Genomic DNA, 25,766 nt, shown 5'->3' with positions numbered 1-25,766 from the left:
AACATATTTTGCTTTTTTATTTTTTAGAGGGGAAGGGAGAGGGATAGAGAGAAACATCCATCTGCCTGCAACCGAGGCACATGCCCTTGATGGGAATCGAACCTGGGACCCTTCAGTCGGCAGGCCGGCGCTCTATCCACTGAGCCAAAGCGGTGGGGGCAGGATCTGAGCTCTCTCACCTCGCTACCGTAATAGTCAAACTGGTCAAAATCAAGCTCCGTAGCATCGCTTGGCTTCCAAGCCCGCCTCCCCCTCGCTGGTTGCGGTTCGTTGCTGTGCGGGATCAGCTGGGAAATGGGGCCGATGCACGTCCCGACGGCACCGGGCAGCGGCGGGGATGGACGCCACCGCGGGGAGGCCGGGCGCGGGGCCGCTCCGACGGCCAGCATCGCCCGCGCCGGCGCTGACACCTGTCGGCGGCGCCAGGAGGCTGAGCCCGAGCAGAGGCGGGTGGCCCCGCAAAGGCCATCCCGGGGGCAGGACCCCTCCTCCTCTAACTTGTCTGGAGGCGGAACGCGGGGCGGGGGCTGCCCGGGGAGCGAGGCACCGGGCCAGGCGCGGCCTCAAAGCGGTCATTGTCGCCGGGCGCCCCTCCCCCGCCCGGGGCGCGTCCCCATGGCAACGCGGGGCTTCGCGCTCCCGCCTCCCGGGCCGCAGACAGGAAGCCGTCCGCGCCGGGGGCTTCTGGGAAACGGCTGGGATCGGCGTCTCTGCGTCGGCCGCGGACCGCGGAGCTGCTGCGCTTCCCGAGCCCGAGGTTTGCGCCGGGAGTGCGGGAGGGCCTGCGGGGAGCCGGGCGCGGGGCCGCGGGGCGCGGCAGGAGCCGGCGACGAACCGCGGCGGGACCTTCCTCGGGTCCCGGGGGGCGCAGGCCGCTGTCTCCGCGCCCCGCAGCTGCGGCGCGGGGGGTGGCCCGAAGGCCGGGAGGGGCTCTGTGCCCTCCGCCGGTCCTTCCCCGCGTCCTCCGCGACCCCGGCCTTTCCCCTCCCCCACCAGCCGGTTTTGTTCTATTTCGAGGCCCAGCGTCTCGCGGGGAGTTCTGGGACTGGGCTCGGGCGGGGGCGGGGAAGGGCGGTCCTTGCGCGAGTGCTGCTGGGACTTGTAGTTCCGCCGGCTGCGGGCGGAAGTGCGTTGGCCGGGCTGTGGACGCGCCTGGGTGGCCTTGGGGCGTGTGAAATCCGCAGCCGCGGGTGCGGAGGGGCCGGCGGAGGGCGGGGTGGGGCCGGGCTCCCGGCGGCACGGTGCGGGCGTCAGGTAGGGCGATCACCGTCCCCCCACCCCCCACATACTCCCGGGGCCGCGGGCTGCCCTCCCCGCACCTCCTGTGAGAAGACTGGATGCTGCCACTTCTGATTTGGCAGGAGTGGGAAGGGACGAGGTGCTGGCTATAAACCCTATTGGTAGGACCGCCCCACTCCGGAGGAGTGAGTTAAACTTGCGTGAGATACGGATCTGATAAGGGCTTTCCTGACCCTGGTCTTCGTCTTGATGGGGTTGCAGTAAGTTTTCGAAAGGACCGGTTTTCACATCCCGGGCCCCGAATGGATGCGTGGAGGAGCTGCACTGCACGCCCCGTTTCTAATACGTGTGAGAGAACCAGGGCAGGGCCGTGACGGTGCAGATACCCAGATACCGGGGAAATGGCCAGAAATAGCACCCACTTTCTCTGCAATCGAAGCTGGGAAAGCAGTCACCCAGTGTGAGGACCCGGTCCTGGGCGCCTGCCAGGGCTTGGGGGGTAGAGGGTGGGGCGCTTTCATGGAATCTGTGATGAACGCCTATCATAAGTTTAAATGGTCACGGTGTGGTGGGCGACTGCATAATATTTGCATCATAAAGCACTGGAGGCTAATTTTTTTTTCAATATTTCGTTATCTGTTCCTGAGCAAGTGAACAATTCTTTTAAAAAAATACATATATATTTTATTGAGGTTTTTTGTTTTTGTTTTTGTTTTTTCTTCTCAGAAAGGTAGAGAGAGGGATAGAAAGCTAGAAACATAGATGAGAGAGAAACATCCATCAGCTGCCTCTTGCACCCCCCCACTGGGGATGTGCCCACAACCAAGGTACATGCCCTTGACCGGAATTGAACCTGGGACCTTTCAGTCTGCAGGCCAACGCTCTATCCACTGAGCCAAACCGGCCAGAGCATCACAAATTATTCTTTTGAGTCTTTTCAACCATGTGAAAACTGCCCTGGTAGGCTTGCTCAGTGGTTGGAGCATTGGCCTGCAAACTCAAAGGTTGAGGGTTTGACCCTTTTGGGGCACGTGCAGAATCGATGTGTCTCTCTTAGGTCAATGTCAGTGTTTCTCTTTCTCTCTCTTCCCTTCCTCCTACTTTTTCACTCTCTCTAGAAATCAATGGAAGAAGTATCCTCAGGTGAGGATTTAAAAAAAAATAATTGAAAGCTATTCTTAATACAAGTGTACAAAAAATGGGCAGCAGGCCAGCTTTGATTCTGAGCCGTAGTTTGCCAACTTCTGGTGTGGTTTATTGATGGGAATTTTCAATTCAGTAAAAAGAAATGTTTTTACTTCCTTTATCCACATGTATCCAAATTCTTAGGATATCTGGTCACTTACGTTTTTAATTCTTTGTGTCTTAGGATTGCCTGTGAAGAACACGAGGTATTTCTCTGAGGCCCGTGCTCTGCCCGTCTTGATAGTCTTTGCTTGGAGTCTTAAAATCAGGATGTCTGCACCGTCAGTGGAAGAAGATTCGATACTCATCATCCCAACTGCAGATGAGGAGGAAAAAATTCTGAGAGTGAAGTTGGAGGAGGATCCCGATGGTGAAGAGGGATCAAGCATCCCCTGGAACCATCTCCCGGACCCAGAGGTGTTCCGGCAGCGGTTCCGGAAGTTTGGGTACCAGGATTCACCGGGGCCGCGGGAAGCTGTGAGCCGGCTTCGAGAACTCTGCCGTCTGTGGCTCAGGCCCGAGACACACACGAAAGAACAGATCCTGGAGCTGGTCGTGCTGGAGCAGTTCGTTGCCATCCTACCCAAGGAGCTGCAGACGTGGGTGCGAGAGCATCACCCGGAGAACGGAGAGGAGGCCGTGACGGTGCTGGAGGATTTAGAGAGTGAGCTGGATGATCCCGGGCAGCCGGTGAGCCTGCTTGTGCCGCTCTCCTGGGCCAGAGCACTGGCCCCGGCAGGCACACTGCTGAGCTACCTCCACTCCACTGCGCACATGTGCCGTCCGGTGTCTCTCACGTCCCGGTGGTTCTGATTCTCGTTAAATTCCCTGTCAACTGAACCACATCTCATTCGCAGGTTTCTCTCCGCCGGCGGAAACGGGAGGTGCTGGTAGAGGAGATTGTATCTCAAGAAGAAGCTCAGGGATTACCAAGTTCTGAGCTCGATGCTGTGGAAAACCAGCTCAAGTGGGCGTCCTGGGAGCTCCACTCCCTAAGACACTGTGGTGAGGACCAGGCTTCCCCGTGGGGGAGGGGAGACAGCGAGGTCTAATGTCTAGAGCCCGTTGCGTATTGTGTGTGTGTGTGTGTGTGTGTTAGACTGGACACACTTTAGGAGCTTGGTTCTTTTTTTATTTTTTTATTTTTTATTGATTTTTTAGAGAGAGGATGGGAGAGAGATAGAGAGTTAGAAACATCGATGAGAGAGAAACATCGACCAGCTGCCTCTTGCACACCCCCTACCGGGGATGTGCCCGCAACCAATGTACATGCCCCTGATCGGAATCTAACCAGGGACCTTTCAGTTCGCAGGCCGACGCTCTACCACTGAGCTAAACCGGTTTTGGCCAGGAGCTTGGTTCTTTTCTCATCACAGTGAGTTTGCTGACCTCAGGGCTTTTGTTCCTAGACTGCCATCAGCCTTTTCTTCTCTTTCCCTGCCTCCTGACGACCTGCCCGTTTCAGGCTGGCCGGCGTCTGCCTCCCTGTGAGCCAGCGCCCACCTCTAGACCAGGTCCCTGTGCAGTTTGCACGCAGTGGTGCATATTGGTCATCTGTCCCGTGTCCTTTCAGCCTCCTGCCTCATCTCACTGGAACAGTAAACTTACCTGAGGCCTCTTCACGTCTGCTTATTTGTTGTTTATTCCTGGAGTCTTTCTAAATTTTCACCTATTTTTTCTTCAACATCCTATCCAGAGTCATTTTTTTCTAAGGTTCTTTGGTAAAATGATATTTATATAAAGCTCTTCACCTTTTGTAAGTATTCATTTAAAAACGGGTTTTCTAGCTATAATAAGCTTTTTTTTAATTTAATTTATTGATTTCAGAGAGGAAGGGGTAGAAAAAGATTGAAACATCAATGATGAAAGAGAATCATTGATTGGCTGCCTCCTACACGCCCCCAACTGGGGATGGAGCCCGAAACGGGGACATGTGCCCTAGACCGGAATTGAACCTGGGACCCTTCAGTCCACAGGCCGACACTCTATCTGCTAAGCTAAACTGGCTAGGGCTATAATAAGCTTTTAAAAACAGAAAAATTAGATTAGTCCTTCCCAATATTTTTAATAATTAATGCCACATCCTTATTTGTATACTTTTATACAACCCAGTTTATCCCTAAAATTCCCGGGCGTGTTTTTCTGATTCAGTGCTAATGAATCAGGACTTGGGGTGTGGGGCTGACGTGTGCTGGGAATCTGGACCTGGTTCTGGGCAGTACAGTTTGCAAAGCATTCTCATTGTTTGGAGGTGGCATTTTCTTGGGTAGAAAACTTCTCCCCTGCCAAAACCATTTGGCTCAGTGGATAGAACATCAGCCTGCGGACTGAAAGGTCCCAGGTTCGATTCTGGTCAAGGGCATGTACCTTGGTTGTGGGCACATCCCCAGTAGGAGGTGTGCAGGAGGCAGCTGATTTGTGTTTCTCTCTAATCAATGTTTCTAACTCTATCTCCCTTTCTGTGGAAAATCAATAAAAATATATTTTAAAAAAAGAAAACTTCTCCCCTGCCTGAGTTTCAGAATACTTTTCACCTCTTTAATTCCTCATTTCAGCAATCCAGTCTCTACCACACTTGAGAACTTTCTTCTTACTGTGCCCTTTGTCTCCACTTAACCGATACACTCCCCTGTTCTCCAAGAGTCCAGGCCTAACAGGTCCCCGGTACCCTCTCAGTCTCTCCTGGTCAGCCTTTCCTCCTGCCTTTATCCCTTCCTTCACCATTTATTACAGACCTGCTCACTGCCACCTTTCTGAGTGCTGCTGCTCACCCTGTGGTAATGGTCTTGACTTTTCAAGATTTAGGAAAGTCTTTTTTTTTTAACTTATAAATTTTATATATATATATATATATATATATATATATATATATATATATATATATATTTTTTTTTTTTTTTTCTTTTTTCTTTTTTTTTTTCCAGTCAACAAAAGAGAAACTTTATTGAGGCCCTAGCATCACAGGGTTCAGATAGAAGGCTGCCCTGTGGACCCAAGGAGTTGGGGAGGGGCCTTATTTAACCTTCTTCTTGGGGCGCAGGTTGTTGGTGTGGCCACACTTCTTCTTGCTGCAATTGACAGCACGGGGGTGCAGGCGGGCGTAGCACTTGCGGCAGATCATCTTGTCGCAGTTGTACTTTTGCGCGAGCTGGCGGAGGGAGGGTTCGATGATGCCACCCCTCAGACGAAGCACCAAGTGCAGGGTGGACTCTTTCTGAATGTTGTAGTCTGAGAGAGTGCACCCATCCTGTAGTTGTTTGCCCGCAAAAATCAGACGCTGCTGGTCAGGTGGGATGCCCTCCTTGTCTTGGATTTTAGCTTTGACATTCTCAATGGTGTCACTGGGCTCAACCTCAAGGGTGATGGTCTTGCCAGTCAGGGTCTTCACAAAGATCTGCATTTCTGCGTCTGCTGGGGAGGCTGCTCCGCCGCCTCGTTGACGAGAAAGAGAGCTATATATTTTTATTTTTTTAAATATTTTTTTTATTGATTTCAAAGAAGAAGGGAGAGGGAGAGAGAGACAGAAACATCCATGATGAAAGAGAATCATGGATTGGCTGCCTCCTGCACACCCTACACTGGAGATCATGCATGTGCTCTTGATTGGAATCGAACCTGGTACCCTTTGGTCTACAGGCTGACACTCTATCCACTGAGCCACACTGGCCAGGGCAATTTTATATATTTTTAAATAATTAAAAACATTTATTTATTGATGTGTGTGTGTGTGTGTGTGTGTGTGTGTGAATCAGAAAAGTTTTAAATGGAACTTGCTCATATAACTGCCTACAGATGTGATGGTACCGCACTCTGATAATTCACTAGACACATCTATCTGAGGCTAAGAAATAAGAGTTCATCTGGATCCTGAGAAACACCCAATATGGCGGTGTTCTCCACAGGAAAACGTGCATTTGTGAGGGCGTAGTGTGTTTGTACGTGTCAACCGGAACTATCAGGATGCTCCCAGCTCACCCTCAGCCCTTTCTGAGTGCGGCTGGGTCCTAATCTTGCCTGTGACCTGTCCTGTCTTCTCATTTCAGAAATAGTTACTTTCTAACTGATTGCTTCTTGTTTATGCCATTGTAGTTTGATGCAATGTCTCCCTTTTTAAAGCAAAAGGATATTATTATGCTTTTCTAATGACCAACCTTATTTTACGTTCTTACAAAGTTCCATCCAGACCTAATTGTCATCTCTCCTGAATGTCTTAAAATCTATCATCTTTCTGTTCTTTTTTCCCTCATCACCATTTATAACCCACTAGCTTGTTACTTCTGTTCAGATTTAACTGTTTAATCCCTCATTGAGTTATTTACCTCATTAGCCTCATAATCAGCCATTTCATATTTTTCTCTTTTGAGAGTGGCAACGTGAGCATCGGTTTGCACAATACAGTTTATAGTTGAATGCAAGCTATTTATTTACTTTTTCTTCAAGTTTCTTTCTCCCAGAACAGGAAATGAGCGATACTTAACATTTTCTGTTTATTTCAGATGATGATGCTAGGACTGAAAATGGAGCGTTGGCTCCAAAGCAGGAGATTCCTTCAGCAGTGGAATCTCAGGAAGTCCCTGGCACTCTCGGTGTGGGGGTCCCTCCCATTTTTAAATACGGAGAAGCCTGCTTCCCTAAGGGCAGGTTTGAAAGAAAGAGAAATCCTTCAAGAAAGAAACAACATATATGCGATGAATGTGGAAAACACTTCAGTCAGGGTTCAGCTCTGATTCTGCATCAAAGAATCCACAGTGGAGAGAAACCCTACGGATGTGTTGAATGTGGGAAGGCGTTCAGCCGAAGTTCCATCCTTGTACAACACCAGCGAGTGCACACTGGGGAAAAACCGTACAAATGTCTCGAATGCGGGAAAGCCTTTAGCCAGAATTCTGGGCTTATTAATCATCAGAGAATCCACACTGGGGAGAAACCTTACGAATGTGTGCAGTGTGGGAAATCCTATAGTCAAAGCTCAAACCTTTTCAGGCATCAGCGGAGACACAATGCAGAGAAACTGCTGAATGTTGTGAAGGTTTAAGAAATTAGAAGTAAAAGTCAGCACTCAGGTCTATTTCTTCAGAAATGAAGACAAAATTAAAAACATGGAATGATACATAATGATACAGTTTGGTTTCCCTATAGAATGTTAGAAAATCCACTGGGAAAAGTAGAACATTGTCACTCAACATTATTTTGTTTGGAAAGAAATGGTGTCATACCTGCCTAGAAATTTTGAACGTAATTCACATATGAATGCCTAAATTTTTCATGTGATGTTTATATTCTTACTATTTTTTCCAAATAATGATCTGTTCTTTGTCTCTAACAGTTTTCCTTTGTAGACAGACACATTAGTTTGTGTTGATCATTGAATCATTCTTTGCAAGGATACACTCCTTTCCTATCTACATTAAAAGGCAACATAGGGATTATGAAGTCTGAAAATCAAAACCATCTTTTCAGAATTTACTCTCCTGTTTTTTTTTTTTGTTTGTTTGTTTTGTTTTTACCCAATTTGGATATGCGTTTCAGAAAATAGAAGATAAAAATGACTAAAAGCTTCAAAGTAAAATTAGAAGTGATGGTGATAAAACATCAAAAAGTGAATGGGACACCTAGGTTGGGAAAGATATAAAAATATTTTGATCCAAGGATTGAAGTGTATCAAGAATTTATCTAGATGTAATTATTTGCCTGTAGGAAAATAAAAATGCATCCTTTCTGTAATTTGGAGGCATCCCACTAATGAAAATAATGTTCTATGTATCATTAGAAAGTGGACAGTCTAAATAGTAATCATAAACTTCAAACGTAGAGAAGACACTAGAGAATTTGCAGTGAATGACAGTTGGGCAAATATGAAGGTAATAGTCCATCTTGGCTTTTAGAAAACAAGATTTGAAGATCTAATTCATTATTATTTTACCTTCGTTTTTGTTAAGGATAGAAAAAAAATTGCTGACCAGGTGGGTAACAAGTATCAGGTTATTTTATTTTATTTTTTGGTAAAAAAAAAAAAAAAAAGGGTTGGAAACCAGGCTAACAAAGCAGCCACACATACATTCATTCAACATTTTCTACCGACAAGGCACTGTGCTAGGTACTGTAACCCTACCGTGAGTAGGTAGGCCATTCTTCCACTGTATATTATCGGGGGACTACAAAGCAGTTTCTTGTGAGTTAGCCTCTGGCCCCCTTCTGAGCAGTCCTGGGGGAGCCACGGTTCTCTTACCAGGGTGTTGTATTTGGGGGAAAGGAAGACAGCTCAGATTGTTAACCGTCTCGCCAGCATTCCTCAGAGGTGAGTCTAAAATTCTATCACAGTTTGGAGGTTTTATAAAACTAATCAATCTCTATTAGCATTGAGGTTGTACTTACATGTTAAGTTGAATGGATTGTTCTATTTAAAAAAATAAACGACTAGGTTATTAACAACTAGTTTATTAACAGAATTGATGGAACTATTTTTTAAAAATTTTAAGTCTTAACACATTTTTTTAAATGTATGATAGTAATACATTGTAGTCGTAGGATTATATACTCTTTGGCTGAGAATCCCAAGTACTGTGGTTCTACTGGTGAGTGGAAAACTCTGGAAGTTAAAATATAGAATTATGAGAAAAGGCTCTTTTCTAATGGGCACCATTGTGTGGAAAATGACCCATTTGAATAACTATTTCATAGTTCCAGAGATTTTGGTTACAACTGGTGCTTGGGTCAAATTTAAGAAGTGGAAGATGAAATTTGCATGAGCCTATTAAAAAGCATCGTAATAAATGCAAGGCCAGCTGGTGGAGAGGCAACGCAGAATGGGGCTTGTTTATAGGTTTTCTGATAATTATAAGAAATGTGCTTTATAGATTAAGGTTTATTGAACTATAAATATGTAGTAATGATATAATGTATTTTAAGTTATACAAGAAAATATAGGGACTTTGGGTCTTTTCTTTCTGTGGCTGAGAGGAAACATGTCAATGTCCAATAAAGGTATAGACTCCTCTGCTCTAAGATGAAATGATCGTGAGTTGATTGATTGATTGATTGATTTATAACTAATTTCTTCCCAAGTAGGCTTTCAGGCGGCATATTTGGAATTCTGCTAGGATGACAGGATTCTTTATGTCAGAGTAGGTAAGAAGGAGCCAAGCTCTCAGTGGCTGAAATTTCATACTTTTTTAGATTTTATATCTTTTCTGTATACCAAGAAGCTTCAGAGTGGTAGATTTGTCTTAAAGGCCAAAGATGTTAGGTTTAATGTGACGGCTTAGACAGAGTAGTGTTAGAGTTGGCAAATAAGGGTTGGTCTTGCCAGCTCATAGCTATGGGTTGTTTAGAAAAGATTCCGAGGCTATGGCAAGGCTCTGTGGGGAAAATGGCTGGATCCAAAAAGACTGGGTGATGGTCCCCAGGAAAAGGAAGTGGTTGGTGTACTTGTGTTTCTGATTAGGTTACATCCCCAATAGAAATTGATTTAAAATAATTATTCAGTGATTTATGATTTCATCTATACCCACACAGATAATCATAGCAATTCTTAAGGCTGCGCAGCCTCTGATGAAATGGTGATCTGGCAGTTGTCAAGCACTGGGAACTTTTGGTTAGCAAACAAGCAGTCACTGTTTTTTAAATATATATATTTTATTGATTTTTTTTATAGAGAGGAAAGGAGAGAAGAGAAACATCGATCAGCTGCCTCCTGCACACCTCCTACTGGGGATGTGCCTGCAACCAAGGTAATGCCCTTGACCGGAATGGAATCTGGGACCTTTTAGTCTGCAGGCCGACTGACACTATCCACTGAGCCAAACCAGTTAGGGCAAGCAGTCACTGTTAATGGCATGCAGACTGCTGGTACCTACCCAGCAGCCACTGAGCATTTGCTCAGTACTGGTAAATTCTGGGTTTCTTGGAGGTTAAACTCCCTACATTCACACCAGTTGGCACTTTACCATTTAGCAGTATGTCTGCCGTGTTTATGTAGGTTGAAGGGAGGATTATATGTATTGAAACAATCTGCATGTCCAGGCATCAGATTAGACACTATCCCTGTTGCACTTAGATTTGTAGACTTAAAAGCAGGATTCAGAGATCGTGTGACTTGCCTGTGGCCAAGTAGAGCTAACACAAATCTAGTTCTGTGAACTCCACAGACATAAATTTTTTCACAATGCCATGAGCAGTGGCTGTTAAACCTTGATTTTAGATTTTATCTTTTATGGTTCAGAGGTTTTTATCTTTTATAGTTAACAAATATGAAAAATATTAAATTCGCTCATTAAAATTTTTTATAGTACAGAATATAAAGTGAAAAAGGACATGCTTTCTTATAGTCTTACTCGGTCTGTTACTCTTCCAGACTTAGGCATATACAAGTTTAAGCAAAAATGTGTTAATAGTCGACACTTGTGGTTCCTATAAAGGCACTGTTTTGAAGTGCTTTACCGTGGATTAACTCTTAATCCTCACAGCAACCATCTGAGGTAGGTACACATCCCCATTTTACATGTACTGCTTTGAAGTTTGTCTCCCCTCCCCAATTTGATATAGACATTGTTTTTCATGGCTACAAATACTGTTGCATTGCATGAATATACTGTTATTTATTTAACCAACCCCTGGATAGTTTTGTTCTTTTTTTTAAATTATTATACAAAAGGTATGGTTAAAGATACTTGTACATATATTTTGCTGCTTGTGTGGGTATTTCTGTAAGATAAATACATGTGGGGTTTTTTGGTCAGAGAATGTGCACATTCAGCATTTTAAGAGATGCCACCTAAAAGATTACCAATTTCTAACTCCCTCAATAGTAAGAGTGCCTATGGGCTTGCCTACACTCGCACCAATCTGATAGGCAAAATTTACTTCCTTCCTTTGATAGTTAATGAAGAACATTTCTTACGTTTATTGACCATTTGCATTTCCTGTTATGAATTGTGTTTGCCCATTTTTCTTTTTTTTAAATTATGGAAGTATAAATGACTACTAGCTCAATGTGTAAAGCATAAATGATACAGGTATAAGAACAAAGAGCCTTTTCTCCAGCACCTCAATCACATTCCACTTCCCAGAGTTTAGTATACATCTGTCTAGTCCCCTTTCCATACATCTCCATTTGAATGTACATAAGCATATAAAGCTATTTTTACATAAACAGGATCATATATGTACTGTTCTACAGCTTGCCTTTTTTTTTTTGGTCTAAAAAACCCATTCCTGAGGTCTTTAAATTTCTTTAATGATTGAATAGGATTCAATATTATGAAAATACCAAAATTGAAGATATTTTTTCCTCCTGCTCTTATATTGCCAAAGTAAAACTTTTCTCTCATGTCTTTGTGCATGTGTGTGAATATTCCTTTAGGATGGAGCTGTGTACGGTGGGTTATTACATCCGCAGGTGTGCTCCCTGATAGTTCACCTTAGCCTTCCTGAAGGCCTTCCTGACTTTATATTTTACCACCTGTAGGAAAGTGTTCATTTTTACATAGGCCTTACCTACCCTTGGTACTTTTATCTGATGAGAAAAAAAAACAAAACCTAATTACATTTCCCTGATGAATGGTAAGGTCATGTTTAGTGGCCATTTATAGTTTCACCGTGGATTGTTTGTTCACATCCTCTATATCTGCTTTCCAGTTGGGCTACATGTGGATGTTTGTTGTTTTTGTTTGTACAGCATCTCTTTTCCCATCTTCTGTAACAGAGCCCTTATTTATTGCGGGGAACCCATTCCCTATGGCTTAGCTGAATACATAACCAGGTCTGGCCTCCCTGAGTTCTGCAGCTCTTTGGCCGCAGTGATGAAAGCACAGGCATGTAACTCAGGCCAGGCCACAGAGAGCCCTCGGCAAACTGCGGAAACTATTGGCAACACGGCTCATGGAGACCCAGGAACTAAGGACTGTGTGTGTACCATGTGGGGAGAGTTTGAGGAGAAGCTCAGAGGCTAGCAGAAAGGACAGAGAACTGAGTTCTGATGTCATTTTTCTGGAGGCCCTCGATCCAGCTGTGCCTAAAGCCTGCCCTACCTCCGGACTTTAACGTTTTGTGAGCCAATAAAGTCCCTTTCTTGTTTAAGATAATTGAATTGGGTTTCTGTCCTGATTAATATAGGTTATTTGTATTTTCTTATTGATTTGTAGAAACCTCTGTAATTTTAAATTCTAGACTTACACTTTATGCACTATATAGGTTAATAAAATTAGCATGGACTTCCATGATTTGGCCTCTGTCAACCTCTGCCATTTGTTTCTCTATACCACACGCCACACACATATACTTTACATACCAATAATAACTGAACATTGATGTTGGGAACGTCTGTGGATGAAAAGCTTTTCATAGAGTTATGTCTTCAGGAATTTCTCTCCTACCCTTCATTCCAGGGACTGAGAAGAAATTACGCTGCCGACTATGCTGCAGCCGTTGTTCTTGGACATTCCCCGCAAGTGTTTCCTGTATGTGACCCCAGGAGTCCCTCCCCATGACCTCCATCCCCCTTCCATGGTTCTTGGGGGCCCTCATTTAGATCTCAGGCCTGTGGATTTGAAATTGCTCAAGCCCAAGACTTCTGGGGTTTACATCTGTTGCTCCTGTGTGTGGAAGCTGTGTATGGCAGTAAAAGGAAGAGGCACCAAAAACATTCTACGTCTTGGTGAATAGTAAAGAGAAAATAAATCGGGAAAGGGATATGGAAACTGAGGAGGAAAGGCACTGCCATTTAGGTAGGTTGTCCAGGGAAGGTTTCACTGAGAACGTGGGAGTTGATGAAAGAGAGTATAAGAAAGCAAGCTGACACCGGAGAGAGAGTGCAGGCCTGTGAACACGGTACCAAGAACTCAGTGTGGGAATAATGCCTGATTTGTTCAAGAAATAGCAAGGAGGCCAGTGTGTCTCCAGCAGAAGGAACATGGGGGGAAGTAGTGGATGAAGCCAGAGAGAAAAGGGGGTGAAGGCTATGGGCAGGGGCAGATCATGGCAGACCTGGCTAGGCAGTGGTGGGACTATGATTTAACTTTGAATGGGGAAAGAAGCGACATGATTAGTTGCTGAGACTAGAACACAGTGTGTTGTTTCTTTAAAGTTTCAAAAACGTTCTTTACATATTTTTGAAGGTAATATAGTAATAGAAAAGGTTTAGAAATAAAAAAACTAGTTTTTTTTTGTTTGTTTTTTTTAAAGATTAAGCTGATAAGCTAGCCAGACTGATAGGGGAAAAAAGGTAAAAATATCTGGAATGAGAGTGTGACTTTACATCATACAAATTTATGTTAAGAGTTCTAGTCAAGTTTGCTAATCTTGTCCTGCTGATTCTAATATTTATTAGACATTGCTTGAGCCATCACCAATATTTTGCATAATAGACAATTTCCTTCAGCTTACAGAACAACACTGGTTTTTTTCTGACCTCACGGATGCTTCTCAGTCTCCATGCTGGTATGTACTAATTTTTCTGGACTACTGTATATTTAGAAAACGGAGAGGATGAGGAGTGTAGGATAGCTACCTTATTTTATCTGGATAGCAAGAATGTTTAGTAGAGCAATTCATCAGGATAGGGAATTGAGGAAAATATCGTTGGATGTATTTAAAAATTCATGAATTTGAGTTTACCAGTAGGACACAGGAGAGATGTGTAGTTAACAGTTGGCTCTTTACATTTCATTCTCACGAGAGATGGCTAAACTTCACTATAAAATTGATTACCCTGTTTTTCACTTTTTAAATTCTCCAAAGAACAGACAATAATTGATTGTACACTTGTCTCCCTACTCATTTCTCAACTTATCATGTCAGTACCTTCAAGCTCCTCTACTTCTGGGCCTCATTTTATTTCCAGACTTTTAAATAGTTTTCCTTTCTGCTCTCTTCCTTTTAATCTTAGACTTCATAAAGCAGAGAAGTGAGCATGCCATTCCCTGGTTCAAAGATCCTAATGGCTTTCCATTGTCTTGAGAGCAAAATGCAGAAATATATTTATTCCCACCATACCAAGTACTTTTTAGATGACACTAAACCCCAGGAAGTTTAAGTGCCTGTTGGTTTACTCACACTCCTTTTACTTTTCTTTTACTTTACTTTTATTTCAATCTTATTCTTACTATTTCAAGTACATGTTCCAGTCATTTCCATAACACCCTAATTCTGAGAATATTTTCCCATTGATTTTTAGGGAAAGTGGGAGAGGGAATGACAGAAAGGTTGATGTGAGAAAAACGCATTGATTGCTTTCTGCACAAGCCCCACCAGGGCCCAGGCCAGGGAGGAGCCTGCAACCAAGGTACCTGCCCTTAACCAGAATTGAACCCAGGACCCTTTCGTCCGCAGGCCAACACACTATCTGCTGAGCCAAACTGGCTAGGGCTAAGTATTTTGTTTACCTTTATGATTACATTGAGCTATATGTTTTCTGTATACACCAGTCTTTAAATAATACATGCTTTGTTGGGACAGTATACAAACCTTTGTGTACAAACTTTTTGTAGACTATAAAGCCTTAACAAATGCCATGCACATAATAATTTGGCAATGCCTGTTGGATTGAAATATTAGATAATTATGAGGGATATTCAAAGTATATGATTGTAGCATAATTTTAAAAAATGTTTAATACCAGAAAGACAATTAGAATTTTTTTTAAAAATTCTATTTTTCAGTAAAAAACTTTGCATATATGCAGCCTATTATCAATAGGCATGTCAAAAATCAACAAATGTCTGATGTATGTTGCCACTTAAATCAGTGGGTAGGTATTTTTAAACAGAATGTGCTACACAAATTAGTCATGGGGTATTACTTTAACTTTAATTTTCTTCAATTTATTTATTTATTTATTTATTTTTTAATATATTTTATTGATTTTGTACAGAGAGAAAGGGAGAGAGATACAGAGTTAGAAACACTGATGAGAGAGAGTCATCGATCAGCTGCCTCTTGCACACCCCCCACTGGGGGTATGCCTGCAACCAAGGTACATGCCCTTGACCGGAATCGAACCTGGGACCCTTCAGTCCCCAAGCCTACTCTCTATCCATTGAGCCAAACCGGTCCTGGCTAATTTTCTTCAATTTATTGATGACAAGATTAAAATAGAGAAATCATCACACTTTGACATATGAATTTTTTTTTATTGTTTCACATATTTAAGCTGTGATTAAATGGTAGTATTGAAGAAATTATTTCAAACCACTAAAGATTGTAGGCTTCATTATTGAGAGCAAAAGAAATCCATATTTGCTGTGTACATCACAGGAACTTTAAAACTCACCAGGAAAACCCAAAGTAGGCCACAAAACTTTTTTTTTTTTTTTTTTTTTGTAGAAAATGGGGCACTGCAGTTGTGTAGGTAATAAATTTAGTATCAGAATGGCATAATATACTGAGTGGCCAGATTATTATGATATCTGAATGCATAATAATCTGGCCACTCAATATATACATACATATATATATTAGAGGCCCCGTGGATGAATTTGTGCATGGGTGGGGTCTGGCCAGCCTGGCTAGGGGGAGGAGACATGGGCGGTTGGACGGCCTGACTGCTGGTTGAACTCCCGGTCGAGAGGACAATTTGCATATTAGCCTCTTATTATATAAGATATACACTGGATTGAACGATCACTAGCATTAACATAAGGTAGAACTCTCCAGCTGTCAGCAGGTAAGTGTGATATCAGAGTGCCATTTAAATAAGGAATTTTAAGTTTTCCTTACATTTTCTAAAATAATGTATCTAATATGTGATAGGTAATTTGGGCTCACTAAAGATTTGAGGTTATAATACTAATATATTTCTAAGTTCTGATTGCACACCCACAACACGGATTTTTACAATAGCTGGTAAGGTTCTCAATGCCTTTAAAACACTCCTCTTGTGGGTTGTACTTAATGAGAATTTCTCACATCATAGCAGATACAAATTTCCATTGTTGCTGACATTTAGTAAAATTTTTATTCACATTGAACATTTCCTCACAACACACAAGACTCTTCAGAATTTCTCTTGAGTTAAACCTTCATTATAACAATTGAATCATGCTTTTCTCTCCATTATGGGTGGTTTTTTCTTCTTCTTACAAAAGTTGAGCATTAAAACCTTTTTCATAATCATCAATAGCATTCATAAGCTTTTTTCCAGTATAGTGTCTCTGGTACTGAATAAAGTTGGTGTATACACTAAAGGTTTTCTCACATTCATCACATCTAGATTGTCCTGGCCAGAATGGACTTTCTCATGATCAATAAGTTCAGAGAGTTGGGTAAAACTTCTCTTGCACTGAATACACCAATGTGGTTCCTCCCCAGTGTGGATACTCTGATGTTCAACATCAGCGCATGTGCTGAAGGCTTTCCCAAAGGTATCACCTCTATGTGGCTTTTCACCATTGTGGATTCTTCGATGGTTAATGAGATCAGAGCGCCGACTAAAGCTTTTGCTACACTGATCACACCAATACGGTTTCTCCCCAGTGTGGATCCTCTGATGTAGGATGAGAGCTGAGCACTGACTGAAGGCCTTCCCACACTCATTACATTTGTATGGTTTTTCCCCGGTGTGGGTTCTCTGGTGTTTGATAAGGTCTGAGTTCTGCGTGAAACTTTTGTTGCACTGTGTGCATGGGTATGGTTTTTCTCCAGTGTGAATTCTCCGATGAAGAATAAGGTCAGAACTCTGACTGAAGGCTTTCTCACAAGTATTGCAATGATAGGGCTTCTCCCCAGAGTGCACTCTCTGATGTTTAGTGAGGTCTGAACTCTGACTAAAACTTTTATTGCACTGATTGCATGCATATGGTTTCTCTCCAGTGTGGATTCTTTTATGTTTAACAAGGTCCGAACGACGACTAAAGCTCTTAGAACAATCACTGCATGGATAAGGTTTCTCTCCAGTGTGGATTCTCTGATGTAGAATAAGGTTGGAGCTTTGACTAAAGGTTTTCCCACACTCATCACATTCATAGGGTTTCTCACCCGTATGAATCCTATGGTGCTTTACAAGATCTGATCTTCGACTAAACATTTTAGTGCACTGGTTACATGGATAAGGCTTTTCTCCAGTGTGAATTCGCTGATGATTAATAAGATCTGAAAGTCGGCTGAATGTTTTGCTACACTGAGTACACGGATAGGGTTTCTCTCCAGTGTGGATTCTCTGGTGCAGAATAAGGACTGAACTCTGATTAAAAGCCTTCCCACATTCATTACATTTATAGGGTTTCTCTCCTGTGTGGATCCTTCGATGTTTAATAAGGTCTGAGTTCTGACTGAAACTTTTGTTACACTGATCGCATGGATATGGTTTCTCCCCAGTATGGATTCTCTGATGTAGAATAAGATCAGAGCTCTGACTGAAGGCTTTCCCACACACATCACATTTATATGGTTTTTCACCAGTGTGGATTCTTTGATGTTTTATAACATCAGAACTCTGACTAAAATGTTTGTTACACTGGTTACATGTATAAGGCTTTTCTCCAGTATGGATTCTCAAGTGTTTAACCAGGTCTGAGCGCTGGCTAAAACTTTTATGACAGTGACTGCACTGATAGGGTTTTTCTCCCGTGTGGATTCTCTGATGTATAATAAGATCTGAGCTCTGACTGAAGGCTTTCCCACATTCATCACATTTATAGGGTTTTTCACCAGTGTGGACTCTTTGATGTTTAATAAGGTCTGAGCTCCTACTGAAACTTTTAATACACCAATGACAAGGATAGGGTTTCTCCCCAGTATGAATTCTTTGATGCAGAACCAGAGCTGAGCTCATACGAAAGGCCTTCCCACACTTATAACATTCATAGGGTTTCTCCCAATGGTTTCTTTGATGCCTAATGAGGCCTGTACTCCAAGCAAAGTTTTGTCCACATTCATCACAGTTAGGCTGTCTTCTTTTAAAGATGTTCTTACCCTTTTCATTTAATGTATCCCCCAATTCACAGAATTCTCTGCATTCAGAATCCTGGAGAGCATCGTCTCTGGGACTGTCAGACTCTTCAGCCAATGGCTCATTTTCTGCTGTGATTTCTTCCTCTGAAGCCAGCTCTCCAATCTTGGTCTTGGTCTTACCATCTAGAACAATAAACAAAATTCAAATGGAATGTGTTCTCTATACCAGTGTTTTTCAACCTTTTTTGGGCAAAGGCACACTTGTTTCATGAAAAAAATCACAAGGCACACCACCATTAGAAAATGTTAAAAAATTTAACTCTGTGCCTATATTGACTATATATAAAGTAATTCTCTTGAATAGGAATCAAATAAACACAAAGAAAGTATTTTATAATTACTTTATTATGAAATATTAAGTAAACAAAATAGTGAAAAATTATAAAATTCTTGTCTGCACCTGCGGCACACCAGGCAACATCTCGTGCCGCGGAACAGCGGTTGAAAAACGCTGCTCTATACAAGTAAGAAAGTTTCAAGTGAAACAGATGTCATCACAATATGGAAGTGCTATAAAATCCAAAATTATCCTCTGAGAGGGAAACTAGGAAAACTCAATAAGTAATGGACCACAATATTCAGTTAAGAGAAGTGACTTACCAGATTTGATCTGTATATGTTTGTCACAGGAGATCTGAGACTACCAAAATCTAATCACAGTGACTACTAGGTAAGTTAGACTAAATTAGAGCTGCTACATAAACAACTTATGAACATTTGTAAGGTAAACAGTGTGAAATAATCGGGAATGGATGCAGGAGGCAGCAGTGCGCAGATTGTCACTGAGAGGGTATACCAGACTGGTCAGAGGCAATCATTACGGTAAAGAAAGAAGCATCATGCCCAGGAATAGTCAAGACAGAATCCAAAATTAAAAAAAATATGTCTTTAGATACTCCTCCATTTCTTTTGTCTTGATTATTACCAATGAATTGGCCCATTTTTGAGTTAGCCAAACTTTGGTTAGTCACTGCCAAACTTCCTTACTAAGGAGAGTAAATTAGGAAAAGGTCAGAGAGGTAGGGTCAGAAATCTCGAGTTGATTTTTGAGGAGGCCATTCTTTGCTCAACAATTCCAGATCCTGTGATCGTAGGCACTATGAGAACTGCATTAAATTTCTTGATTGTCAGCCCAATGTTAAACACACCACAGCCAGCCACAGCGGCTCATTGGTTGAGTTACGACCTATGAATCAGGTCATGGTTTGATTCCTGATCAGGAGAATATGCTGGTTTGGGGGCTCAATTCCCAATGGGGGTGTGTGCAAGAAATTGATGATTTTTCTTTCTCATCCATGTTTCTATCCCCCCCCCCCCCCACACACACACAAAATCAATAAAAACATACTAAAAAAAGATAAAGTACAATAAATTAAATGTTTATGTTGTAATTTTGAAGGCAACCCTTTTCAACTGGGGTTCTGTAAGAAAATGGTGTGAGTGACTATTCATAATTCTCCCCCAAATGATACATAGATACCATAATAGGAGTGACGTTAATACATTACTTACAATGGATGCTTAGAGTGCTTGGGATAAATTCTCTCACAGAATCACATCTGAGAAAAGTTGCTATGAAGTAACTAGTAAATAACAATGAAATAATGTATAAACAATGAAATTAATAGAAAAATTTAAAACAAAAACCTGATAATGCAAAATTAGGCTAAAAAGGAGACAAAAGCAACAAAACATGGGATGAATAAAAACAAGGAGATGGTACACTGAAATGCAAACATCAATGATGTTATATGTAAATTACCAATAAAAAGCAAAGAAAAACCAATAGCTAACATTACACTTAATGGGTAAATAATGAATGCTGTTCTTTTATGAACAAGGAAGCAAAGCAAGGATGCCCTCCTTTAACATTTCTGTTCCACATTGTACAACTTCCATTCAGTATTCCCAGCCAATGCAATAAGACATAAAAAATAACTGAAACATAAAGTCAAACTGTCTTTACTTACAGATGACACAATCACATATATAGAAAATCCTTAAGTGTCTCAAAAAAGCTATTAGAATTGGTTTATTAAACAAACATCAATTGTGTTTCTGTATACAATGAGCAACTGTATCAAAAATGAAATTTTTAAATATAAATTCAGCAAAAATATATATGAATAGCAGTGGGGGTAGGGAAGTTTTAGGTTTCAGATGGAAGTATGATTTCATTATATGTCAGCCTGCAATGAAATAGTAGCTTAAGACTTTGTTCTTCTGCTGTGTTGGGAACACAACAACCTAAACAAAGGACAAAGGTGGATATCATAGGTTAAAAAGGGTAGGCTGTGATGGATATTGTCCTTCCATGCCTGTAGATCTGTTCATTCTGCTCTATGCTTCAGTAGGTTGATAACAGGTTATGCACTGCATCACTTGGGGTTCTATGCTCTCTGGCTTGCAATTAAATTTAGCTAAAAGTGGGAGGAGAATTGTAGAGTGACCAATTTTCCTGATTTCCCCCCAACAGAGTTGCTGCTCAGGATATGGGACTTTCAGTGCCAAGTCCTAAGCAAACTGGGATGAGTTGGTTACCCTACATCCTGGCTTCCCTCTTCCTGGGCCAGGAATGGGAAGTAATTGTGTTTGTTTTAGCAAAGGCTACAGCTCCTATTAGGCAGCTCTATTCTATAGCTCCCCACTCCAGGATCTGGTAATCAACCCCTCCTCTTGTACCTTAAGGCCAAGAGGTAGTAAGTGCTCATTATTGTTTGTCTCCAAGATGTTCTCCATCCCTTGTTGATTTATGTAACCCTGCCCATCTTTTTCATGAAACTTTGAATTACCCCAATTGAATGAGCCCACTGTCTTCTGCTAGAATACTGACTGATACATCTGGTTTATTTTTTCCATAACCACTATTACTACCTGATATTGTACTATATATTTGTTTATTTCCTGTTTTCCCCACTAGAATGTAAGCTCCTTGAGGGCAAAGTCTTGTCTGTTCAGTTCATTGCTATATCCCCCACACTTAAGAGCAGTGCTTGGTACAGAGTAAACTCTCATTAATTAATAATATTATTTGGACAATAATAATTAACAAGATATGATCTTATTAATAAGCATTTATCAACAAATATTTATTAAATAGTTAAATTATTTGAAGGATACATAAATGTTAGTGACTAGGTTATTTAAACTTTCTGTTTTGTATCTTTGTACATTTTATAAATGCACCTTTGTATATAACTATAATTAAAATGCTATTTTATTCGCACTTTAAGAGAAACAAACAGATGCAATATAATATGTACATCAATTTTTGTAAAACTTCAAGGAGGAAGCTCAGTGATTCTTAGGAAAGATGAGAACTAGATGCCTAAGGACAGATTCTTAAAGACAAATTCTAAATATAGGATAAATAAAATAAAGATGCTCCAATACTAAAAAGAGGCAGAAGACCTAGAGTAAAAGAAAGGGTTAACAGAAGTTGAATTTCTTAGAAAAAACACAGCAGCAATGGGAGGACCAAAATAACAGTGGCTACTATTTATAAAGAACTTAGTACCAGTCAGGTGTGTTCTCAGGGTTTATATAGGATCTCACCTAGAGCCTGTGGTGCTTGTTATAGTAATAACTATAGACCTGGTGCACAAAATTCAGGCATGGGTAGGGTCCCTAGGCCTGGCTGGCGATCAGAGCCGGTCTTTGGGACTACCAGCAGGGCGATCAGGGGTCCCTGCTGGCACCTGCCTTGGAGGGGACCAGCGGAACAATCGGGTGGAAGGGGTGCCGCTGGTACCCACCTAGGCTGGCCTGGGGCCTGTGGGATGGAGGCAGCTCCTGCACTGAGCATCTGCCCCCTACTGGTCAGTACACATCATAGTGACCAGTCATTCCACTGTTAGGTCAATGTGCATATTAGGCTTTTATTATATAGGACTAGAGACCATGGGGTGTGGCGGTCCTCAGCCCAGCCTGCACCCTCTCCAATCTGGGACCCCTTGAACATCCATACCTCTTGCAATCTGGGACTGCTGGCTCCTAACTGCTCCCCTTCCTGCCTGCTTGATTGTCCCTAACCACCTCTGCCTGCCGGCCTGATGCCCCTAACTGCTCCCCTGGCTGCCAGATCGCCTCTAACCACTTTTGTCTCCTGGCCTGATTGTCCCTAACTGCCTCTGCCTGCCAGCCTGATTGCCCCCTAACTGCCCTCCCCTACCTGCCTGATCACCCCTAACCACCTCTGCCTTGACCCCCACCACTGTGGCTTTGTCTGGAAGGATATCTGGTCTAATTAGCATATTACCCTTTTATTATTATAGTTGGGCCCAACTGAATCCTATTCCCCCAGTATCTAATCCTTGTGTAGTTCTCACCCACAATGACTTTGGAACTGGTTATGTGACTTACTTGGTGAATGACATATTAACAAATGTAACACAAACAGGTTAGAAAGTGCTTTGCATCCCAGGGCTTGGCCTCTGCCTGAGTTTGGAAACTTGCTGCCCTGTGAAAAAGTCTGGGCTACCAGCCATAGAAATCACCAACAGCCAGACGTATGCAACTGATTATTACTGATACTGGCTTAGACCTGCCCTAGCTGAGCAGCTAGATGACTGCATGAGTGATCACAGGCAAGACCTGAAAAACACAAAACAACTGCCCAGCTGAACCCAGCCCAACTTGATGACCCACAGAACCAAAGAAAATAACATGGTTTAAAAATGCCTGATCTTTTAGGTCACTTTTTCTAGAGCGATAGACATGATCCTCAAAATAACCTCCAAGACATGAATTAGTATGTACATATACTAATGAGGAAACAGAATCATAAAAAAAAAAAAAAGTAATTGGGGCGCAACTGGTTTGGCTCAGTAGATAGACCCTGTGGATTGAAGGGTCCTGGTTTGATTCTGGTCAAGGATACATGTCTGCATTGCAGGGCATGCAAGAGGCAGCCAATCAATGATTCTCTCCCATCATTGATATTGCTCTCTCTCTCTCTCACCCTTCCTTTCTGAAATCAATAAAAAAATATTTTTAAAAAAATTATTTTATTTTTAAAATATATGTTATTGATTTTTTTCAGAGAGGAAGGAAGAGGGATAGAGAGTTAGAAACATCGATGAAAGAGAGAAACATCAATCAGCTGCCTCCTGCACGCCCCCTACTGGGGATGGAGCCTGCAACTAAGGTACAGACACTTCACCAGAATCGAACCTGGGACCTTTCAGTCCGCAGGCCGAGGCTCTATCCACTGAGCCAAACTGGTCAGGGCAGAAAGAAAAGATTTAAAAGGGGGAATATCAAATACTAACAGATTGGTGATAAGGTGATTATAATGGGGAAAATAGATGATTTGGGGACTAAAGGAGAGGGAGGCATTCCCTGAGAATGCGATTGCCAGAATTCACAACAGTCATGTGACTGTGCTTGCAGCACTGAAGGGAGGGCACTGCCTAACAGTGAAGTGCAGGTAATGAAGAATGCCAATAACACCGATGACACTGATATAGCAATGGTGACACCCCCACCCCCAAAACCACCCAGAGAGGGAGAACACACTGCTGCTCACCTGGCAGAAGCGGGCGGTCTTGAGCTTCAGAATTGAGCGGTATCTCCATGGGCTGCCGCTGCACACCGGACCCTCAGGAGCGCCCGGAGCATCACCATGGCCTCGGGGGCTTTTCTTGTCCAGGTCGGGCTGAGACCCCGGGGCAACTGGGCACCACCGGGCTGGGGAGCGAATCACTGCGGAGTCGGGAGATACAATTTCCGACACCAGGCTACCAAAGAACGTCCTCCAGATGTAAAGAAATAAAGGAGGGAAAAAAAAAAAAACATCTTGTGCAAACTTACTAAGCTTCCTCTCTCATCACCCAGGCGTCAGGCAGTACCCCCCGGGGACATGTCTTCTCCGTCCCGAGCCTGGCGATCTTCAGACCCCATTGGGGGCAATGCCAGCCACGTCAGGTAGAGCTGCAACGACCGGACACTGCTGTTCGCTCCCCTTCCGAGACCCGGCGACACCACCTGCCGAGCCTTCATGGCGGAGTCTTTTCTTCCTCCCCTTCATGCCTTCAGGCTGCACTTCCCAGGCGCGGGGGGCTGGCTCGCGCGGAGGCACCCAAGCTTCTGCCCCACCCACTCCCGGTGCCCGACATTCATTCAACGGAACCCAAGGGCCAGCAAAGACGGCCTGACCCAGCTCGCCGGACCTAGAAGCCGCGCCCAGGGGCGACCCCGGCGACCTCGACGCCCCACGGCCTCAGGCCGCTTCCAAGGCGGGATCCCGTGCGACCCTGCGCCTCTCGAGAGCCCACAGCGCCAGCACCTCGCAGCTCTGCGGCCGCCGCCCGGCCCCGCGCGGCACCACCTCGGGCCGCTCTAGGAAGCGGGCGGACCCGCAGCTCTATGGCTGGGCGCGCACTGCGCACGCGCCGGGCGGCCGAGACGTAATACCCGCGCATCCGCGGAGCTGCCCGCAGCCCGGAGCTGGCCAAGCCCCGCTGTAGCGGGGGACCGACAGCGGGGACAGAGCCCTGGCCTCGCCTGCCGGTTCTTGACGTGAATGTCGGAAAACAGCTCCCGGGAAAGCGCCCTGGGGCGGGTAGGTTCTGACCGCAGGACGAGTTCTTCCTCAGTTACCGCCTTGGCCTCCCCCTAGACCCCCTCCCCCGCGTGTGCTCCATCCTCCTTCCCTCCTGCCCTCCCGGGTCCCCGGAGCTTTGCAGAGCCTCTGAGTCCCCGGGGGCCTTGGGGACATGCCGGCCGCCGGGTCCCAGGGACGCAGTGGGCCGGTGGGAGCCGGGTCGCAGGGCGCCGGCTGCTCTGATTCTCTGCCGCATTGGAGCAGCAGTGCCCTGGAAACCAGAGACGCCGGGCAGTTAAGCCCCACATTTCTGGGAATACAGCTGGCTGTCTTCTGCCATCAAGAAAGGCCATAGGGGCCCTAGCTGGTGTGGCATGCAGACTGAAGGGTCCTGGGTTTGATTCTAGTCAAGGGGCATGTATCTGGGTTGCTGGCACATCCCGTGTGTGTGTGTGTGTGTGTGTGTGTGTGTGTGTGTGTGTGCGCGCGCGCGCGCAGGCGGCAGCTGATCGATGTTTCTACCCCTCTCCCCTTCCACTCAGTAAAAAATCATATTTAAAAAAAAAAAGGGGGGGGGGCATAGGGGCCCTAGTTGGTTTGGCCTGCAGACTGAATGGTCCCAGGTTTGATTCCAGTCAAGTGCACACCCCTTCCTCTCTGAAATAAAACAAAATTGGGTAATGGCTAGATGTTAAGGCTCATGATAGAAAAACAAACAAAACAACACCTAGGATGCCTTGAAGAGATTGTTAGTAGAAATATGGATATTAATGGTGATCCTGGAGAGGGCTCAGAAGAAGTGAAAGGACAGTGAGAAATGTCCTTTATCTTAGAGAATACGTATGTTGTCATG

General features: G+C 43.7%; 3 protein-coding genes across 5 annotated transcripts; 1 reads left to right on the top strand and 2 right to left on the bottom strand.

The window, feature by feature from the left end:
- The first annotated feature begins 589 nt into the window (after positions 1 to 589).
- On the top strand, positions 590 to 12,644 carry ZNF24 (zinc finger protein 24). 2 transcript variants are annotated; one of them, XM_084888363.1, is made up of 4 exons: positions 590 to 757; positions 2,609 to 3,114; positions 3,282 to 3,429; positions 6,921 to 12,644. In XM_084888363.1, the coding sequence occupies exons 1-4, from the start codon at positions 616 to 618 to the stop codon at positions 7,457 to 7,459; spliced, it is 1,335 nt and encodes a 444-aa protein (XP_084744489.1). In that variant the 5' UTR covers positions 590 to 615; the 3' UTR covers positions 7,460 to 12,644. The 2 variants fall into 2 exon arrangements, with proteins under 2 accessions (XP_084744489.1, XP_084744490.1); XM_084888364.1 differs by lacking the exon at positions 590 to 757 and adding an exon at positions 1,117 to 1,254.
- LOC311624756 (ubiquitin-ribosomal protein eL40 fusion protein-like) lies at positions 5,349 to 5,894 on the bottom strand. The gene has a single exon (XM_084888379.1). The coding sequence runs from the start codon at positions 5,822 to 5,824 to the stop codon at positions 5,438 to 5,440; it is 387 nt and encodes a 128-aa protein (XP_084744505.1). The 5' UTR covers positions 5,825 to 5,894; the 3' UTR covers positions 5,349 to 5,437.
- Positions 8,438 to 24,747, bottom strand: LOC311624748 (uncharacterized protein). Of its 2 annotated transcripts, none has more exons than XM_084888359.1 (2): positions 23,897 to 24,747; positions 8,438 to 18,492 (listed from the first exon to the last, which is right to left on the bottom strand). In XM_084888359.1, exons 1-2 carry the CDS (start codon positions 23,943 to 23,945, stop codon positions 16,544 to 16,546), a joined length of 1,998 nt encoding a protein of 665 aa, XP_084744485.1. In that variant the 5' UTR covers positions 23,946 to 24,747; the 3' UTR covers positions 8,438 to 16,543. The 2 variants fall into 2 exon arrangements, with proteins under 2 accessions (XP_084744485.1, XP_084744486.1); XM_084888360.1 differs by lacking the exon at positions 23,897 to 24,747 and adding an exon at positions 18,825 to 23,017 and having other exon boundaries at positions 8,438 to 18,529.
- Positions 24,748 to 25,766: the final 1,019 nt, after the last annotated feature.

This window comes from Pipistrellus hanaki (assembly GCF_964339955.1).
Source record: "Pipistrellus hanaki genome assembly, chromosome: 6".
In the NCBI taxonomy this organism is placed as follows: Eukaryota; Metazoa; Chordata; class Mammalia; order Chiroptera; family Vespertilionidae; genus Pipistrellus; species Pipistrellus hanaki.
This window is presented reverse-complemented; position numbering and strand designations above follow the sequence as displayed.

Excerpts from the sequence above, each read along its gene's own strand:
- ZNF24 (XM_084888363.1), top strand. The coding sequence starts at position 616 with ATGGCAACGCGGGGCTTCGCGCTCCCGCCTCCCGGGCCGCAGACAGGA. Across the intron at positions 3,115-3,281 it reads TGGATGATCCCGGGCAGCCG|GTTTCTCTCCGCCGGCGGAA; the intron begins GTGAGCCTGCTT and ends TCTCATTCGCAG. Across the intron at positions 3,430-6,920 it reads CCACTCCCTAAGACACTGTG|ATGATGATGCTAGGACTGAA; the intron begins GTGAGGACCAGG and ends TGTTTATTTCAG.
- LOC311624756 (XM_084888379.1), bottom strand. The coding sequence starts at position 5,824 with ATGCAGATCTTTGTGAAGACCCTGACTGGCAAGACCATCACCCTTGAG.
- LOC311624748 (XM_084888359.1), bottom strand. The coding sequence starts at position 23,945 with ATGGAGATACCGCTCAATTCTGAAGCTCAAGACCGCCCGCTTCTGCCA. Across the intron at positions 18,493-23,896 it reads AGACCGCCCGCTTCTGCCAG|ATGGTAAGACCAAGACCAAG; the intron begins GTGAGCAGCAGT and ends TTATTGTTCTAG.